The sequence below is a fragment of the Sus scrofa genome, chromosome 7, assembly GCF_054392235.1.
Source record: "Sus scrofa isolate SSC_HxYL_T2T_F1_AM1 chromosome 7, Sscrofa_HxYL_maternal_Yorkshire_Landrace_v2.0, whole genome shotgun sequence".
Taxonomy (NCBI): domain Eukaryota; kingdom Metazoa; phylum Chordata; class Mammalia; order Artiodactyla; family Suidae; genus Sus; species Sus scrofa.
In genome coordinates, this window is record NC_139389.1 from 126625029 (window position 1) to 126646196 (window position 21168).

Below are 21168 nucleotides of genomic sequence, written 5' to 3' on the forward strand. Positions count from 1 at the left end.
CGAAGGTGACAAGCTTCTTCAGCTCTTGTTGTTCTGAAAAAAATCTTTATTTCGCCTTCATTTTTGAAGGTTTTTTTTTCTTTTTGGAAGATATGATGACATTTCCCCCAGCCCTTTAAAGACGTCTTCCTGTTGTGTTTTACCGTGCGTGATTTCTTCTTTTTAAAGTTTTTTTCTTAGACGTAATTGCAAACTTACAAATATAATAGTGTGTCCGTATGCCTTTCGTGGTGCTTCCTCATATCACATAACCCTAGGACAACGATCGAACCCAGTAAATTACATTGGTACAGTATTATATTGAGATTATATTGATATTATTCTAATTTTATCAGTTGTCCCACCTTCCCCTTCCACCACACTTGGCATCAGTCGCAATGACATTTATTCCAGCAGGAGAACCTGGGAGAGACTGGGGGAAACGACCCACCACCCAGAACATTTCTTTGGGGTCCCTGATGCCAGAGTCAGATGAGCTGTGGTTCCTAAGGCGCCTCCTCTTAGGTCAGATTCACAATCTTGCCCAGGAAAAGGCTGCTCCACGTGAAGTGGTCGAAAACCATGACGATGAAGGGCCGGTTGAAGTGGACAGTGACAGGCTTGGGCGCCGCGTGCAGGCTGCGTCCACGCGTAGTGGGGGCAGCTGCCTCCATGCCCTTCTCGTCAAATTGCAGAACTGCCTTGTGGACCACCTGCGGGGACCGACCAACGAGCCTCATCAGCGACCCATCAGCGGAGGAGCGCCCGCTGGTGTGTGGGTGCGGGTGCAGGGCCTTCCAAGCCTCATGGCTCAGACCCCTCCCGCCCTGAGATTTCTGGAGGGCGAAGCGGAGGCTCAGAGGAGGTCACTTGCGGGGCCTCACCCACGTGGCAGCCCCAGGACTGGAGCCCCGGCCACATCTAGACTTCCTCCCTAGAAAGCGGGCGGGGGGAGCCCAGCCCTGGAGATCAAGGGTCTTGGGGTGGCCGATGGACTTCAGCATCCACTTCGGGTGCTGTCGCTGAGGCCCTGGGACCTCGCACCCTCTCCCCTCGGCCCGTAAACACGAGAGGTCCGTTTGTGTGCAGTGCTTGTGCCAACTCTGCAGGGAAATATCCTTTGTTGTGATCAAAATCAGAAGGAATTCTGAAATCAGCAAAACGCTTGAGTAGCTGCTATCAAAAGCCTCCAACAGAACTGGCTAATTAAATAACAACACTCTATGGGGCCGGCCTCTCATTGATGGAGCAGCTCTTCCCACGCTGTAAAAAATGCGTACCTGCAGCTGGAGAGAAGCTGAGCCAGGCTGGGAATCTCTGCAGCGTGTCTTGGGACTATAAGGTTTTGGGTCAAATAGACCCCCCCAGGTCAAGTGTCAGGCTATTTACTACCTCTGTGGCCTTGATGAGTTATCCCCCCCCACCCGCCGCCCACCCGGAGCCAGAGATTCCTGCTCTGAGAAACTGGGGTAACACCCACCTTGTAAGGAGGCCGCTGGTTGACCCACCTGGCATTTTAATGAGGACATACCGTGTGCTGGGCATCACCATGGTCAAAGTCTGTGGGCTTGAGGGAGGGGGCTGCTGCCACTACAGCTTTCCCCTGTTCCTTCTCTTGTCACCCACAGGACCGTAAGATCCTGGAGGGCAGGGCCATGTCTGAGTAACCGAGGCATAGCCAGGGTCTGGCACATAGGTTTGGGGCACATAGTAGGTGTTCAAGAAGTGTTTTCTAAATGAATGAGGAATCCCAGAAAGTAAAGCTGAAGGCTGATGATGATGTCACTGGGTGGACGATTCAGCGTGATCTCATTTAGATGTTTCGTTCTTGTAGGGGTGGGGGGTGGATCACAGCCCTGCTGTGATGACACTGTCTTTCAAACACCCCCTTGGAGTGGCCTGGCAGAATGAGTGGACCCCTGGGCTTTGAAGTGCTCCCTTGTCACCAGCATCCCGCGTGACCTGGGAGGATATCACATGCTTGCTGGGCCTCCTTTTCACCCGTTGTAAAGCCAGGGGCTGGGACAAGACCTGGGGTTCTCGGCCTGGGGCCTAGAAGCCTATTCACGAACGGGCTCCCCATTGCTTATTGTTATTTGTATTGTGAGTTGGGGAGGGCGGTGCGATGAGTTCTAGAGACACCTACCTTGGACATCTTCGGCAGGGCATTCTGGGTGATGCCTGAGAAGTGTGTTGGGTGGCTGAGCAAGTCCACAATGCCCATGTCCCCCAGGATGCTCCCGAGGTCATAGGCTCTGGAGATGGAGACCTTTGGGACGTACAGGTCCACCTGGCTGCTCGGAGTAAGCAGATGGGGTTAGATCTCCCAGGGCTGGGCCTGGCAGCCAGACTCCCGTTTCCCCTGTGCTCCCTCCAGACCAGAATATGGCACATGCTATAGGTTAATGCTGGTTAGATATTTTAGTGAGGAGATCATTTTTGGAGTAAAGACAAAGGTTGTCCTTCATCTCATTTTCAACACGCTAGGGTTCAACGTTTGAGCCATGGCGCAGTAGCACCACCTGGTGGCACTGTACCTGAATTGAAGGCCCCCTTCTAGAGGTGGGGTTGAGGGGGGCATGGGAGGGGGCAAATGGATCCCTACACAGACTCTCCCCACACACTCAAGGCGGGTATGGTTGGTTCAAGGACTCTAGGGAGGGCTTCTGTGCCCCCCACCCCGTAGCTCTAGAGGATCTCAGCTGACCACACCTTTCTTCCCGGCAGGCACTCCCAGATCCACTTGGGGAACTGGATTAACCTCTCCAGAAACACCAGACTCAGCAGCTCTCTAAGTGGGGACTTTAAAATAAAAATAACCCAAGGAGTTCACAGTGGCGCAGTGGGTTAAGCATCCCACTGGGGTAGGAGGCAGACGTGCCCCTGGGCTGAGAACAGCTGGGTCTTGCTAGGCCAAGTCAATTGGAACTTGTTTCCCTTTGATACTTCAAAGAGGAAATTCATGGCAGGAGCGGAGCTCTGCTGGAGTCAAAAGATAAGGTGACCACTTCAATCCCTCCTGGGTCAAGGAGAGCTCCCCAATCACACATGCGCAGGAAGACTCATAGGGGTTAGAAAGGGAGCGGGGGTGTCGGGCCATAAGTCCTGATACTGTCCCAGCACCCTTCGCTCTGGAATCCATCTTTGCCAAAAGATGTGCATGCATATTGGGGAGGGTCCTGTGTGCAGTCAGATGTGAGAAATAAAGTAAGATATTTGGCTACAGGTAAACAAAGACCAGAAGAACTGTCCTACATAAGTGATTCAGATCACCTCTCTGGCACACTTGTCACTCGGGGCCATCCACACCCACACTCCTCTTTAGGGTGTGTATTACTTTGCTTCTGACTTAAATAATAAACCACTTCTCCGTGTGCTCTCCCACATGTTGTACTGCGACTACGATAACAAACTTTGTACCTGTTTTCACAGTCTTTGCCTCCTTGAAATATTCTTGCCTTCAGCTTGGGGCAAGAATCAGGGCAATTCTGCTTTCGACCTCTAGCTCGTCTGGTGGTTAGGATTCCTGGTTTTCGACCAGGCTGCTGAGGTTCCAGGCCTGGTGGCTCAGCAGGTTAAGAACCCAATTTGGGAGTTCCCGTCGTGGTGCAGTGGTTAACGAATCCGACTAGGAACCATGAGGTTGTAGGTTCGATCCCTGGCCTTGCTCAGTGGGTTAGGGATCTGGCGTTGCCGTGAGCTGTGGTGTAGGTCGCAGACGGGGTTCGGATCCCGCGTTGCTATGGCTCTGGCATAGGCTGGCAGCTACAGCTCTGATTGGACCCCTAGCCTGGAAACCTCCCATATGCCACGGGAGCAGCCCAAGAAATGGCAAAAAAAAAAAAAAGAACCCGATTAGTATTCACGAGGATTCGGGTTCCATTCCTGGCCTTGCTCATTGGGTTAAGGATCTGGCATTGCCACGAGCTGCAGCATAGGTTACGGATGTGGCTTGGATCTGGTGTTGCTGTGGCTGTGGTTTAGGCCAGCAGCTGCAGCTTCGATTCGCCCCCTGTCCTGGGACCTTCCATATGCTGCAGGTGTGGCCATAAAATAAAAAAAAAAAAAACTAACTTGCAACCATAGACAACAAAAACCTACCTATATAATAAAGTAGAGGGGCTTCTTTCCAGATTTTCCTGCCTTCAGAATTCTTGGCTTACCAAGTTCCCATCCAACAGGGATTCATCTCATCCTTTGCTGGGTGGGGGTGGGGGCTGGCCCCACCTCCCCAGCCGTTGCCCCTCCTGTGCCCTCTCTCCAGCCACTTCCCCCAGGTGAACGCCTACGAAGGCTTAACACCCAGTTCAAAGTGAAAGCCATCTGCTCTGCAGCCTCTTCCCCAGTCCCCTGGGGCAGAGTTCCGTGTCCCACCTTCCCCGCAACTTTATGCATTTATGCCTCTCCTTCCCTCTCTTGCTCTTGGGTCACTGGACCACTGTTAATTCCACCAGAATCTGTTTTTTGCTCTAGAGCGCATCCCTTGGGCCTATCCTAGAGCGAGGTACATAGTTGCTTCCATGTATGGATACTGAATGAATGAATGAATGAATGAAATGGCGCCTGGTCCCCGAGCCTAATGGAGCTCCTCTGGATCCAAGTGCCGGCTCCTTTCCTGCACACCCTCTTCCCTTTGAGTTCCCATCACCCGCCCACCCCACCTCCCTTGTCGGTCAGCTCGTGCACAGACCGAGCTCCAGTCTCCTGAGGGAGGAGCATCTTCTCAAGAACACCTGCTCCCTCCTCCAAGGTGAGCATCTGGGCTGCTCACAAGCAGAACTGTAATTCTGACTGTCTTCTAGCTCAGGGTTTCCCGAGGGAAAATGAGCTCATCACCGACTTCTGTCCTTACTTTCTTACTTACTGACTGACCGAGTGACTAAGGCAGGGTTAGATCACCAAGTGACTTCGCAGGCTTTTGAGTTGGTTCTAAGGTGGATGTAGTCATTATTTTCTTTCCCCTTTTTCTTTCTTTCTTTCTTTTTTTTCGGCCATGCCTGCAGCCAAATGTGGAGATGTGGAGGGCCATCTCAGCTCAAGTTCCATTTTTGTGCTCCTGCCTCCCCAGCCTGGACCTGGCCGTGCACACCAGATCCAGCTGCTTCCCTGACCTCTCTGCCAGGATGTCCAATTAGGTGTTTCTGATCCAGATGTTTCAGACTGAATTTTTTTTTTTTTTTTTTTTGGCTGTACCTGTAGCATGCAGATGTTCCTGGGCCAGAGACTCAACCTACACCACAGCAGTGACCTGAGCCGCAGCAATGATAACATCAGACCCTTGACCTGCTGAACTCCTAGTGATTGGGGAACTCCTGGCGATCAATTCATTATATATTTTTAAGGGTCTCCCAGGAATCTTTATGGTGCTTGGTCTAAGGTGAATCGTGAGCAAGATGATCCAATGTGTCAGTGAGAGCTGGGTGTTGCTGAGCTTAGTGTAAGGAAACAATGAAAATGTGGGCGTTCCCATCGTGGCGCAGTGGAAACGAATCTGACTAGCATCCATGAGGACGCAGGTTTGATCCCTGCCCTTGCTCACTGGGTTAAGGATCTGGCATTGCTGTGAGCTGTGCTGTAAGTCACAGATACAGATCAGATCCTGTGTTGCTGTGGCTGTGGTGTAGCCTGGCAGCTGTAGCTCCAATGAGACCCCTAGCCTGGGAACTTCATTATGCCACAGGTGCGGCCCTAAAAAGCATTAAAAAAAAAAAAAAGAGGGAGAGAAGACGATGAAAATGTGATAATATAGACGGCCACTACTAACTTCCCAGGAAGGAGGACCTCCCTTTGTGCCCCAGAGTTTCTCGGTGTCAGTTGACAGGTGGGTACATAAGTGACCTTTAGGTCAGAGAACCCAGCAGACAGGAAGACAATGAGCCCCCAAGGGCGTGTCTGGGGGGAGAAGGGCGGCCAGGTGCACCCCTTTCCTACTCGCCCTGCTTTCCAGGTACGCATCCACTGCAGAAATCACCACGGGCTGCTGGAGAGCTTACCTGGGGATCAGGGACTTCGACCACCTCTGAATGGTGTCCCGGCTCAGCCCGGCAATGACCGTGTCCATCTCCCCCTTGACCGGGAGGATGAAGAAGGCCGTCTCATTGCCCGTGTATTCCAGCTGCACCAGCTGGCAGGGGAGCAAGGAGTCATTCAAGTACTTCATGGCGCGCGACTGGAACATCATGGGCACCTTGACCGTGGCCGTCTCGTTCACATAGAAGTTCTCTTCCCTGGTGCTTTCTGGGGGGAAGGAGTGTGTCCATGTGCCTGGGAAGAGGCAGGAAAGGGAGGGCAGGAGACAGGCCCATGAGCGCTCGAGTGACAGCAGAGCCAGGGGTGATGGCTCAGCAAATATCCTCCCTTGCCCCGGAGCATCCCCCACTGAGGTGCTGGAATTTTCTGCTAAGATATGAAATTCCCAGAGCTTTAGGACCTGTTCTGTTTGCCACCCTTGAGAAGGGGTTGAAGATTAGCACCATTTCTATGGATTTTTTGCCACATCCGTGGCAGGTGGACGTTCCCAGGTCAAGGGACTGAACTCTCGCCACAGCAGCCCACTGTGCCACAAGGGAGTGCCATTTCTGAGACTGATCGCTAAAAATGAAAGCAGAGAGAGCTCACCAGGATGCAGAGGATTTGGGGGTCGGGTTCAGCAAACCTGATTTTGCCTTGAAGCCCCGCCCTGGGGTGAATCCTGGATTGGAGGCTCTGGAAGTGGTGTTGGGTCTCAGTCATCGAATTCAAGGTCCCCGGGGGGCGGGGGGGGGGCACCCACCATCCATTCCGTCCCCATCCCCTGATGTCCTGGCCACAGACTCCCAAACCCAGCAGGGAGCCTGGCCACCCAGTCAAGTGTACCCACTTTCCTTCAGGAGGTATCTCGCCTCCGGACTGGTCCTGAAGGGCACAGTCTGGTTCCTAGAGGCACAGTCAGGGTGAGGCAACTGCTTCAAAGTCACAGATGCCCACCCCGAGCTGGACTTGAATCCCCTTCCCTCATTGTTCCATGTCGTCATGCAACTTTGTTCCTCCTGGAATGGGGAACTCACTACCTTAGCAGGTGGGACTTTCCACTACGGGTCATGCTGATGGCAAGAACGCTGCTCCTTTGATGCCTCCAAAGCCTGCCTGATGGTAACACCTGCCTGCTTAGCCTCTTCGGCCCTTGAGTTTATTCCAAGCAACTCTAAGTCCTCTTGCAGGTGACAGACTTGGCGTATTTAAAGACAGAGCTTGAGTCTCCCCAGGGCCTCTTCTGCTCCAGGTTAAGTCTCTCCAGATCTGGAGAGGAGTGACAACTCTGAGTCCAGTGGGTGCCAAGTATCCTGGCTGCCCTTGACCTCCAGCCTAGAAGCGCTTGTGTGGGCACTGTTTCCCAATGGAAGCTGCCTAAAGGTGGCCAGAGCAGGGACCCTTCCCTATCCCTCTGCCTGTGGGAATCTCTGGACCATGAGGCCAAAATATTTGCTTCTAAGCCTCAACTCCTGGAAGAGGCCAGGGGATCCAAGGAAAAGAGCTGTGGATGTGGCGCCTAGAGACCCAGGGGCAATGCCTGCTTCATCCCTAACGGCTGAGGCTGTCCTGCAGCAGGTGAGATAGTTTGCCAGTTCTCAAACCATCCTCCAGAGGAAGTCGGGGAGGGGGTCCCCAGAATCGAAGGGGGTGGTGTTTTGTGGCTAACTCATCTAACTCACAGCCAAAAAATGGGCAGAAAATACTTTTCAGTGCTAGGTGTTTCATCCCTAAAAGTTTGTGGTGTGCTTTTTACTGAAAATTTCTTTTCTAGAAGCAAGTATAACATATATCCAGTCTGGCAGAAAACAAATAGAGAATAAGATCTAACCTCTACTTTAAGGGATTTGAAAAAAAATTTTTTACTTTATGGCTGCACCTGTAGCATGTGGAAATTTCTGGTCCAGAGACTGAATCTGAGCTGCACCTGTGACCTATGTCACAGCTGCAGCAACGCTGGATTCTTTAACTGACTGTGCCAGGCTGGGGATCCATCCTGCGTCTCCACAGAGATCCAAGCATCTGCAGTCAGATTCTTAACCCACTGTGCCACAGTGGGAACGCCAATAAATTTTTTTCTTGAAAAGTCTTGGGTCAGGAGAACTCATGGTAGAGAAACTTAAGAATTTGAGAAGGGAAATTGGAGAGAGCAAGTGTGAGTCCCTGGAAAATCTTTTAATAATATTTTTAGTGTTCTTCAAAAAAAAGCTGTTGGCATTCCCTTGTGGCTCAGCAGGTTAAGGATCCAACGTTGTCGCTGCTGTGGCTTGGGTCACTGCTGTGATGCGGGTTTAATTCCCGGCCTGGGGAATTTGCACATGCTGTGGGCACAGCTGAAAAAAAGAGCTGTTAACACAGTAGTCCACCAAGTAAGGAACGTGCCGGGGACAGTGTACATGTCCTTAGGTTTAGTGGTGGGAGCCACACCACTCTTCATTTCTGTTTATCATTCCGGCTTGCTGGAAGCATAGCAGAGCACCTTCCAGCTTAAACAGGGGCTTGGTAATTAGCTTGGCTGTATCACAGAAAATCTGTGTACAACCAGGCAGCCACATTCCTGCCAATGTCTGCTCCTGCATTTAAATGTATAAACCCTCTCTGGTTTCATTGCCAGGAACACTTATTTCCCATAAACTCAGCCCCTCTGTGGTCCTGAGAACACCAAGAAACCGAGAGCAAAGCCTTGTGCCAAATGGCACCCTGCCAGCACCTGTCCCACCAGCCCCCTCTCAGTCTCCTCTCAGGATCAGGAGGGCCCTCCCTTTACCTGGCTTTACTGTGCTTTGCTCCCTAGTCTGTGTTGTCAGAACCTCTAGGCAACCACTGTTGAGTTTCATCCATGTGTCCAGGGCCATGCAAAGGCACTGGGGCCCCCAAAGAGATGAGGATGCTGTGTGTAAGAGTGCATAGTCTAGTGGGAGAGAGGGCCTGAAAAGTTCATGGAAGCATCCAGAAACATTTCTGGGCAAACATTCCCAAATTCCTTGGCCTTCCCATGGTCAGATGTAAAGAACACTGCCTTTTGTATGGGACCATAAAAGATCTTGACTAGCCAAAGCCATCTTGACAAAGAAGAACAAAGCTGGAGGCATCACACTTCCTGGTTTCAAACTATATTATAAAGCTATAGTAATAAAAACAGTATGGCACAAGCATAAGAACAGACATATTGACCAATGAAACAGAATTGAAAGTGTAGAAATACTTTATAGAAAGTATATATAGTCAACTAATACCAGATAAGGAAACCAAGAATACTCAAGGAGGAAAGGTAGTCTCTTTAAGAAAGAGTGCTGAGAAAATTGGATATTCACATGCAAGAGAATAAAACTGGATGCCTACTTTACATCATTCACAAAAATTAACTTGAAGTACATGAAACACTTAAACAGAAGCCCTAAACCATAAAACTCCTAGAAGAAAATGTTGGGAAAAAGAAGTTCTTCGACATTAGTCTTAGTTAAGATTTTTTTTGGATATGACACCAATAGCACAAGCAACAGAGGGAAAAATAAATCTGTGGGATCATAGTAAAATAAACTGCTTTTGCACAGCAAAGGATACAGTCAATAAAATAAAAAGGCAACCTACAGAATGGAGGAAAATACTTGCAAAACATATACTGGATAAGGGGGAAATATCCAAAAATATATAAGGAACTCATAAAACTTAATAGCAAAATAAACCCCAAATAATCAAATTAAAAAATTGGCAGAGGATTTGAATGGATTTTTTTTTTTTTCCAAAGAAGATAGACACATGGCCCACAAGTGTAAGAAAAGCTGCTCAACATCACTAATTCCCAGGGAAATGCAAATCAAAACCACAATGAGATCTCACTACACATTGGATAGAATGGCTTTTAACAAAAAGAAAAGAGAAAACAAATGCTGGCGAGGACGTGGAGAAAAGGGCACACCTGTGCGCTGTTGGTTGGAATGTAAATTGGTGCAGCCACTATGGAAAACAGTATGGGGGTTCCTCAAAGAATTGAAAACAGAACTACCGCATGATTCAGCAATTCCACTTCTAGGTATACATCAGAAGGAAATGGACCCACTGTCCTGAACACCTGCACGCCCATGTTCATTGCAGCATTATTCACAAAGCCAAGATACGGAAACAATCTTCCAATCCGATGGATGAATGGATAAAGCAAAGTGGTGTATATATATTTGGGGGAGGGGGAGGGATGGACTGGGAGTCTGGGGTTAATAGATGCAAACTACTGCCTTTGGAGCAGCTAAGCAATGAGGTCCTGCTGTATAGCATGGGGAACCACATCTAGCCACATATGATGGAACACGATAGACGATAATGTGAGGAAAAGAACGTGTACATCTGTGTGACCGGGTCACTTTTCCGTACAGCAGAAATTGACAGAACACTGTAAACCAACTATAATGGGAAAAATAAAAACCATTCGAAATCTAAAAGAAAAAATAAAATAACAGGTGAAAAAAATATATTTGGAACATTGTTTAGCCATAAAAAGAAGGAAATCCTGCCGTTTGTGACAACATGGATGAAACTTCAGGGCATGATGCTAAATGAAATAAGACAGAAAAAAACCACTGTATTCTCTCACATATATATGGCATCTAAAAATAGAGAACTTATAGAAACAGACGCGAATGGCGGAGGGGGAGGTTGGGAGAAATGGGTGAAGCTGGTCAGGGGATGAATTTCCAGTTCTAAGAGGAATAGGTTCCAGGGAATCTCATGCACAGTCAGGCAACTACAGTTAATAACTCCGTATTATATACTTATTTTTGTAATTAAAAAATTTTTTGGCTGTGCCAGTGGTATGCAGATGTTCCCAGGTCAGGGAACGAACCCACGCCACAGCAGTGACAACACTGGATCCTTAACCCACCAGGGAACTCCATGTATTAAATACTTAAAAGTTGCTAAGAGAGCAGATATTAAAAATTCTCAACACACACACACAGGTGAGTGATGTGAGTGACGGCTGTGATTTTGGTACTCACCTCGCAATCTATACACGGAGCAAATCATCACGTGGTAGATCTTAAAGGTACACAATGCTGGAGTCCCTGGGTGGCTCAACAGGTTAAGGATCCGGCGTTGTCACTGCAGTGGTTTGAGTCACTTCTGTGGCGTGGGTTCGATCCCTGGCCTGGGAACCTCCACATGCTGTGGGCATGGCCACCCTGCCAAATCTCTTACATGATGTTATAAGTCAATTATATTTCAGTAAAGCTGGAGGAAAAAAAAGTATGCTGCCCTTGCCTGGTCAGTCTCTTACCCTCGCCACCCTCCAAGAAGGGAAGCAGCTGACAGGTGGGTTCCCAGACTTGTGCCGAGAACAGGCAGAGAAAGACCAAGCGGCAGCTGGAGGGGGGCTCCCCAAGATGCTAAGTCTGTCCAGGTAATAAAGAGCTGGGGGAGGGAGGGGGGTCAGCGGCTAAGGGGAGGCCTGGAGTGAGAGCTGGGGAGGAGAGAAATGGGCATATGAAGAGGAGTCTTTGTTGGGCTATAGGGTTTGGATACTCTTTAATGTCATTGAGAGATACATTAGATATTATCTTTTTTTCCCCCTTTTTTTTGTTTCACCTGTCCTTCTTTGACTATGACTGCTTGATTGAAACTAAACCACTTGGGCCCAGAGTTACACATCCTAATGAGATGACTGTTAAAATGGGGCATGGGGAAACTGCAGAGGATGCGTATGAGAGACAAAGATGTGCCCGAGGAAATCAGGGCAGGCTTCACAGAGGTGGTGACTTTTGAGCCAAGATGTGAAGGGCAGGAAGAAGGTTTAGGCAATCAGACAAGTTGAAGGAGGGCTCAGGGGACATAATGGGCGTGGGCCTTGTGTCAAGCAGGATGGGCCCCCCAAAGATATCTGTCCTAATCCTTGGAACCTGTGAATATGTTATGTTACATGGCAAAAGGAAATTAAGGTTGCTAAGAACTGACTTTGAGGTAAGATAAGTCTGGATTATCCAGGTGGGCTCCATGTAGTCATAAGGGCCGTAAAAGTGGGAGAGGACAGCAAGAGGCTGAGTCAGAAAGGAGATGTGATGATGGAACCAGAGGTCAGAATGATGTGATTACAAACTCTGAAGAGGGAAGGGGGCCTTAAGCCAAGGCATACCGGCCACTTTTATAGGCTGGAGAAGGCAGGGCACAGGTTCTCCCCTAGAGCCTTCAAGAGGAGCCCACCCTGGCATCACCTTGACCTTAACCCAGAGTGACCCATTTTGGGCGCTGACCTCCAGGACTCTAGGATAATAAATCTGCGCTGTTATAAGCCCCCAGGTTTGTGGTAATTTGTTACAGCAGCAATAGGGAACCAACACAGGCTTTCATGGGGACAGACTCAAAGACACATGCGGAATTTGGTGTGGTCAGACATTCTGTGTATGTGCCTGTGTACTGTGTATTGGGAACTTGTATGAGGCAAACATTGGGATATGAGTCTGGAAGACAGAAGAAGCAGGTGATTCTAGGCCAGGGTCTCTCAACATTGGAACTCTAGCCATTTGGGGGCAGATAGCACGTTGGGGGGCTGTTCTGTGCATCGTAGGATGTTCGGCATCTTCCTGGGCTCTACCCACTAGATGCTAGTGGCACATCCACCCCACCCCCCGTTGCAACACCCATGATGTCTGCAGGTATTGACAAGTGCCCCTGAGGGTGGATGGGGGCTGGGCATCGCCCTGGGTGGAGAACCACTGCTATAGACTAAGAAGTGCAGGTTTTATTCTCCTGGATAATATAACCCCCGGTTGCCTGCTCAGAAATGCAATTGGGGGACGGGGCCTATTAAAATACAAATTCTAGAACAATCTTGTGGCAGTTTTGCTCTTGTAGGTCTGACATGAGCTCTGGAATCTGGAATCTGGTATCTGTCTCCATGGCGATTTTTATGAACAGTGATTTTTGAAAACCCTGCTCCAAATTGGTGAGGAGGGGCTGGGGTTTGGCTGAAAGGGGTCTTGGTTGGAGCTGGCTCAGGACTTAGGGTCTGTCAGGAAGTTCCTAAGGCTGGGGTAGTGTCTGTCTGGTTCTAGGCTGTCTTTCTATCCCCTAGCCAAGTGCCTGACTCACAGGCAGGACTTGACCAATATTTGTGGACCATGAGCGAGTCAGACTGTTCATGGTCACATGTTTGGGCCTTGAACCAACCTGCAAAAGCTTGGGCAACTTGCTCTTCTGGGTGTCTTTTTTTTTTTTTTTTTGTCTTTTTAGGGCTGCACCTGCAGCACATGGAGGTTCCCAGGCTAGGGGTCGAATCGGAGCTACAGCTGCCAATCTACACCACAGCCACAGCAATGTGGGATCTGAGCCGTGTCTGCAACCTACACCACAGCTCATGGCAATGCCGGATCCTTCACCCACTGAGTGAGGCCAGGGATTGAACCTGTGTCCTCATGGATGCTAGTCGGGTTTGTTAACCCCTGAGCCACAATGGGAACTCCCGGGTATCATTTTGATCCTCAGTAAGGATGATATAAATTCCACTTTGCTCATAGGATCATTGGCAAATATGGAGACTCAGACGTGCATGTGATTTGTAGGCTCGAAGGCTTTGCCCGAGAGTCTGCCCTGGGTTTTGATGGCTCTTAGTATCCTTGGCAATAGTAGATGAGGCCTTGTCGGGATGGGGTGGGTGAGTGGTACCTTTAAAGAAGATATAGTTGATCAGGATGAGCATGGCTGAGCTATCCTGCTCCAAGAACAAGTCCACAATTTTTCCTTGTGTCTTATTCTTGATATACTCATTAATTTGTCTGCTGGCTCCTGCCCAGTCCTGGAAATCGGCAGCCAAGGCTTCCAACCCGTAGTAGTGCTTGGAGCCTGTGGAGAAGGACTCCAGAAGCTCCAGACTGCGGTCGAGGAACAAGGCATTGCCCATGGTCATTTCTGAGGTGATGTTTGACCCCTTGAGGAGAGAGTGGAGATGCTGGAAGTCCTGATGGATCTCAGCTTCGGGGGTCTCAGTGAGGTTGAAGCCTAGGCCTTGGAGAAGCTGCTCCCGTGTGTAGCCACTGGCACCTAGTGACAGCATAGCCAAGGCTGTGGAGATGCTCACAGGGGAGAGGAAGACGTCCTTGCCAGGAGCTGAGGCCACCAGGTGCTTATACAGGGCAAAGGCAAAGTCCACGTTGTTTGGAGCCAAGTTCCGGTGACGGCTCCTTGTGCTCAAGTCACTGTCAGGGTCCTTAGCCTGGCTGGTCCAGAGCCCGCTGGTCGACAGCCAGAGGAGACAGGCATACAGGGTGAGCAGCATTGTCCGGGACGGCCAGGCCCTGCAAAATCAGAAGTGCTCACTGGGTGATGAGGGGAGGCGTGGTGGAGTGGTCGGCACAAGACCCTACGCGAGACTCCGCTCAAGCCCCAGTTCCTTCCTGCACGTCGGCTGAGTGACCCGGGGCAAGTCAGGACCCTGGGCCTCAATTTCCTCATCTGAAAGTATGAATTATACCTGCTGAGATTTAGCAATTACCTACCAGGTGTCCGATCTTTCCCCTCAACAATGATAAAGTAGATATTATTATTCTCATTTTAGGTAGGCAGAAATGGAAGCTCAGAAAGGTTAAATATCCACCCGGTTGATACAGTCAAAGTGCTGAAAGAAAAAACTATCAACCAAGAACCCCGTATGGGCAAAACTGCTCTTTAAAAGTGAGGCAGAAATTAAGACAAACTCCCAGATAAGCAAAAGCCAAGGGAGTTCCTTACCACTAGACTTTTACATTCTGTGTTTATGGACTGTAGGATTTAATGTTTTTAAGATGTAAAAACTACCCAAATAAATCTACAGTTTTTTTTTTTCTTTTTTCAGGGCCACTCTGGTGGCACATGGAAGTTCTCAGGCTAGGGGTCTAATCGGAGCTGCAGCTGCCAGCTTATGCCACAGCCACAGCAGTCTAAGATTCAAGCTGCATCTGCAACCTACACCACAGCTCACGGCAACGCTGGATCCTTAACCCACTGAGTGAGGCTAGGGGTCGAACCTGCATCCTCATGGATACTAGTCAGGTTTGTTACCCCTGAGACATGATGGAAACTCCTCAGTGCAATTCTCATCAAAATCCCATGACGTATTTGCAGAAATAGAAAAATCCATGCTAACATTCCTACAGGATCTAAAGGGACCTCAAATAGCCAAACAGTAATTTTACGTGAAAGCTATATAAGAACAAAGCTGGAGGTCTCACATTTCCTGATTTCCAAATTTGCCATGAAGCTACAATAATCAAAATGTGGTATTGGCATAAAGGCCTGAAACAGAATAGAGAGACCAGAAATAAACCCATGCATACATGGTCAAGTGGTTTTTTGCAAGGGTGCCAAGACCCTTCAATGGGGAAATGGTGCTGGGAGACTGGATATCTACATGCAAAAGAATGAAGTTGAACTTTACTGTGTGGCATATATAAGAATTAACTCAAAATGGATCAGGGGCCTAAATGTTAGGGCTAAATAAAACTCAGATGAAAACATAGAAGAAAAGCCTGATGACATTGGATTTGGCAAATTATTTCTTGGACGTAACACTAAAGGCACAGGCATCAGAGGAAAGATTAGAGAAATTGGACTTCCCCAAAATGAAAGACTCTGTTCATCAAAGGTTACTATCGATAGAGTAAAAAGGCAACACACAGAATATTTACAAATCACACTTCTGATAAAAGTTTACTATCAGGATATATAAAGAACCTCTATAGGGAACTCCTAAAACTCAAGTGCAAAAATCCAAAAAACAATCCAACTCAAAAAATGGGCAAAGTCAGAGTTCCCATTGTGGCTCAGTGGAAATGAGCCCAAATAGTATCCTCGTGGCTTGGATCTGGCTTGGCTGTGGCTGTGGCATAGGCTGGAAGCTGTAGCTCCGATTTGACCCCTAATCTGGGAATCTGAATATGCTGCACCTGTGGTCCTTGAAAAAAAAATGGGCAAAGGATTTGAATATATATTTCTTTAAAGAAATATATGGATGAAAGTATACAAATGGCTAGTAAGCACATGAAAAGATTCTCAGTAAGCATTAGAGACGTATCAAAATCACAGTGAACTATACAACTCATACCTATTAGGATGGCTACTACAAAAAATGAAAAAAAAACCACAAAAAAATCAGAAAACCAGTGTTGACATGGATGTGGAAAATTTGGAAAACGTCTACATTGCTGGTGGGACTGTTCAGGGGACAGTTCCTTAATACATTAAACATAGAATTGATCCAGCAATTCCATTTCTGAGGATGAATACAAAAGAACCGGGAGCAGGGACTCCAACAGATCTTTATAGCCACCAGTGTTCATGACAGCGTCATTCACAATCGCCCCCAAAATGGTCTCAAACCAAATGTCCATCAATGAATGAAGGACAAATTAATTATAAACCATTATAAATGTTTGGAAGGAGCAATTTTTAAAAATGCAGCCCAGGTCAATGGTCCCAAACCCTGTGCTTTTGGAACCCAATAAAGAAGAAATGCTTCTAGGAGAAGCAAGTACCCGGTGCCACTCCACTTATGGGACTAGCCATGCTGGAGGGGGCTGGGCATCCACAGTGAAACCAGTCCCGCTGGTTAGTGTGTGAGCACCAGTGAACCACTGGTCTGCTCTGAACCCCCCAAGGCCCTTTCCCTGGCCAGCTCCCAACCCAGAACCTCACAAGAGACAGGTGCAAACATCCTCCCGACCTTCCAGAGCCCTCCTCCAACCCTCCCTGCTTGTCTTCCTCCACGTGGTGGAAAAACAACTCCTGCCTCTTGGCTTTGATAACAGCCCAGCTGCCCTGCTCCCTTCCTCCCCAGCTGCCTGGCTTTACAGACAGTGCTCCATTTTCCAGGGTTTTGTGGCAGACCAAGTTGCATTAGGATCTCAGCATTGCTATTTATGACCTAGGTGACATGAATGCAGTGTTTAAACTCTGCCTATTTCCTCGATATAAAATGGCGTTGATAACAATACCCACCCCTTGCTGGACCCATTTTACCTTCTAAATTGCTGGTGTTTGTCTTCTCCAGTCTTGGGAACCAGCCCAAGTTCAAGGCTCAGCATCTCTCCCCATCATCCCCACTTGATCTCTTTGCCTCCTGCCACCTCTCACCAGCCTCTCTCTCCCCTTTGCAGCCAGGGGCATCTTTCCAAAATCAAGCGGCTGGGCTGTTCTCCTGCTGAAAAGCTCTCAGTGGACCTCATTTCTCCCAGGCAGGGCTGATCTTCACTCATGGAGCCCAGGGGGCCTCATGCCTCTGTCCCTGGTGACGGCCCACCCCCAGCCTCAAACTTGGTCCCTTGAAATCTCAGCCCCAGCAGTGCTACGTGTCTCATGGTGTCCTGGCAGCACACACCAGACTTTTATCTCTCTGCCCGGGTCAGGCCAGGGAAGTCATTCCATTCCCCAATGTTTGCGGAGCTGGCTCTGGCCTGAGAGCTGGGGACAAAGATGGACCTGTCCCAGTCCTGCCCCATGTGGCTCCACTCCACTGGCCCATCCCCTCCCTGCCATGCCTAGCTTGCTCCCTCTTGTCCTTTGGCATGCAGGTCTTGAGTCACCTCCTCTAGGAAGTCCTCCCTCTGTGCTCCTTTCTGACGCTGCCCTTGGGAGATTGCAGTGAAATCTTTGCTTCAGCCCTGGTCCCCTCCACACCTGTCTTTGGTCACTTCCTAGGCAAGGACCCCATGCAGTTTAAAGTCTGGAATGGTGGGCTTGCCCCCAATAGTAGCTCCTTTCCCTTCCCTTCTCTTCCTGCTGTCTCCGAGATTTCGTGCCTCATCCGCTCCCACGTTAATCTTCCAAGATGGGAATTAAAACTCTATCCGCCTCACGAGGTTGTGATGATCAGTCACAGCCGTTATCAGTGCTTTCTCTCTCTCTCTCTCTTTTTTTTTTTTGGCCATGTCCATGGCATGCAGGAGTTCCCAGGTCAGGGATCCAACCCATGCCACAGCAGTGACCCTAGCAGCAGCAGTGACAAAACCAGATCCTTACCTTCTAGGCTACCAGAGAACTCTCATCAGTGCTTGCTTGGTTTCTTTCTTTCTTTTGTTTTTTTTTTTGTCTTTTTAGGGCCACACCCATGGCATATGGAGGTTCCCAGGCTAGGGGTCGAATCAGAGCTGTAGCCACAGCCACAGCAACACCAGATCTGAGCCGCATCTGCGACCTACACCACAGCTCATGGCAACACTAGATCCTTAACCCACTGGGCGAGGCCAGGGATCGAACCCGCAACCTCATGGTTCCTAGTCGGATTCGTTTCTCCTGCGGTGCAACAGGAACTCCCGTCCCTCGTTTCTGAAGTCACGCATGCAAGAAATACCTGCTATGTTCTCTGTTTTTCCAAATGCCCCCTGTAAGCCAGGTACAGTCCTAGGCACATTTAAATCTCATACCATGTGCTGTAATGCTGGTAGTTCCATTCTAGCTGCGGGATCTTTGCCCCAGGTCACCCAGGTGTATGCAACTCTGTAGGAAGCAGTCTGTGCTACGCCAGCTGGGCACTGCCGTCCCCTACCTGTGTCCCCCCAGTAGGGGCGCTGTGTTGCGCTGATCCACCCCAGCTCTCAGGCTGTTTGGCTGGGCTCAGGAGCATCGCGTGATGGATGGGAATGGCTCTTAGCTCAGTGTCAACCCCTACAAGGTAGGATCCCAGGAGAAATCAAAATGCCTGGGAGTGACCCACAGACTCTGGAAAACCCTCCCCAGGGTTGCTCCTATCCCTGCTGGTTGCCCTAATGCTCGATGCCCCATTTAAAAAAAAAAAAAAAATGAGCAAGATGCAGTCATGGTTTCGTTTTGGAGGCTGGGCTGGAGCGGGAGGGATGGGGAGTTGTCAGCTGTTACTCACGGTCTGCAGTGGGTTCCGGCTGTAACTGCTGCCTTGGTCCAGCTGCCCTGGATCCTATCATGTGTACAGTAAGTCTGCGGGGCCGCTGCCGCTAAATCTTGTTTGCCAGCTTCCCTGCTGGTTAATGGTTAGAGGGGGGCCAGTGGCCTTCACCATTTGGTGGTCCCCTCCCCCCAGTCATTAACCAATGGGAAGCTTTCCCAGGAAATTTGAGTAAACACAGCAATACTGTGATTTAACTTTCTTCTGTATACAATTCCCTGACATTTTAGTTTTTAATATCAAAATGTGGCTGGAGTTGCGTCAATGTTTGTGGTTGCCCCATGGCACCTGGCACAGAAGTCACAGGTGCCCTGAATTAGCATGATGGTGCTGATAACTTGTGAAGAACCAGGCGCTGAGCTTGGGCTGGGAATGAGTTCAGCAAAGTCCTGCCTTGGAGGGAGCAATGGTCTAGTGGGAAAGACAGTCATGGTATAATTTAATCTCCACGATGACGCTAAATGGATACTATTATTATTATTACTCTTCTTTAAACGAAACTGAGACACATGAAACTTAAGCTTGAGATTCATATCTAAGGCCATCTAAAGTGTAGCAACCTCAGAGTTCCCGTCGTAGTTCAGTGGTTAACGAATCCAACTAGGAACCATGAGGTGGCAGGTTTGATCCCTGCCCTATGCTCAGTGGGTTAAGGATCTGGTGTTGCTGTGCAACGTCTAGCAACTTCTCTCTTCCTCACATTTTCATTCATCAGTTCTCTTTCGATTGCAGGTGACAAGAGACCAAACTCAAACTACTTTAAAAAAAAAAAATTTATTGGGTTTCCCTGATGGAGAGTTCTGAAGAGTGGAGAATGCTTCAGGCCTGGTTGGATCCAGGGGACAAAATCTTGTCAGTAAATCTCTGTCTCTCTGTCTCTCGCTCTTTTTTTTTTTTTCCTCCTTGTAAATTCTTTCTTAACTCTGCTTTCTTATGGTTTCCTTCTTTGGTCTCTCTGTGGTGGGGACAAAGGTGGCCACTGCAGCTCCAGGTTATTTGGTTCTAACTTGTTATTTGATATCGGAAGGAGAGAGACTCACTTTTTTTCAGTGTTCATATCAGTCCCTCAAAGGATAGGATTGCCCATTCTTGGACTGATACAGTATGCAGAAGAATAGGGCCTTGTGAATGGCCAGCCAGGGTCTTGTGCCCCCTGCTGGGTTGATAATGCCATTAAGACTTTCTAGGGGCGAGGGAAGATATTTTCATGAGAGTCACAACTGTGTTTAGAGTTTTGGGGGAATTTCAGTTTTATTAATATTTATTGGTCTTTTCAAGATTTTTTTTTAAATTCCTTAAGTCACTTTTAGAATTTATATCTAGGAATTTACTAATTTTCAAATCTCTGTCATATAAGTAATTATTTTAAGTTTTCTTGGTTCTATTTTTATTTACGTATTTCTTCTCCCCCCCCATTAGTCTTGTTAGGGAGATCTGTCCAGCTAATTAATCTTTTAAAGGATCGGCTTTAGTTTTATTCATCCTTATTATTTGAAAAAAATCTGTATTTCACTGATTTCTGTCTTTTGTATGTTACATCTTTTCACATTCTCCAAATTTTCTTCTGTTTACTCTTTTACTGTTTTCTTGAGTTAAATGCTTTACCTTCTGGCTTTTTAGCATTTCTGGAATCCATATAAATGTATTCAAAGTTTTCATCTAAATATTAACTATGTCTCATAAATTTTGGTATTTACTATTTTCATCATTTTTTCTAAATGTTTCTTTCTTTTTTTTTTTTTTTTTTGTCTTTTGTCTTTTGTTGTTGTTGTTGTTGTTGCTATTTCTTGGGCCGCTCCCGCGGCATATGGAGGTTCCCAGGCTAGGGGTTGAATTGGAGCTGTAGCCACCGGCCTAGGCCAGAGCCACAGCAACGCGGGATCCGAGCCGCGTCTGCAACCTACACCACAGCTCACGGCAACGCCGGATCCTTAACCCACTGAGCAAGGCCAGGGACCAAACCTGCAACCTCATGGTTCCTAGTCAGATTGGTCAACCACTGTGCCACGACGGGAACTCCTCTAAATATTTCTTAATCTCCTTTATGGGTTCACTTTAAACCCAAGGATAGTTTAATAATGTGCCATTTCATATATTTAGAATTTGGGGCTACTATTCTATTATTAACTTTTTAATTTCATTATGGTCAAAAAATCACTTATATGATATTGAACATTTGGAACTTAATGAGGTTTGTTTTTCGTGGTGTATTTTTGTAAATATTCCATGTTTTATTATAAAATATTGGGTATTATCTATTTGATCTGCATATATAAATATGTATATGCATAATGCTTAAGTTT

The 21168-nt window shown here is 48.1% G+C and overlaps 1 protein-coding gene across 2 annotated transcripts; it reads right to left on the reverse strand.

The window, feature by feature from the left end:
* Positions 1-249: 249 nt before the first annotated feature.
* SERPINA6 (serpin family A member 6) lies at positions 250-18893 on the reverse strand. 2 transcript variants are annotated; one of them, NM_213812.1, is given in 5 exon segments: positions 250-692; positions 2126-2273; positions 5973-6243; positions 13639-14267; positions 18824-18893. In NM_213812.1, coding segments are annotated over 4 exon segments (1221 nt in total). In that variant the 5' UTR covers positions 14249-14267; positions 18824-18893; the 3' UTR covers positions 250-500.
* Positions 18894-21168: the final 2275 nt, after the last annotated feature.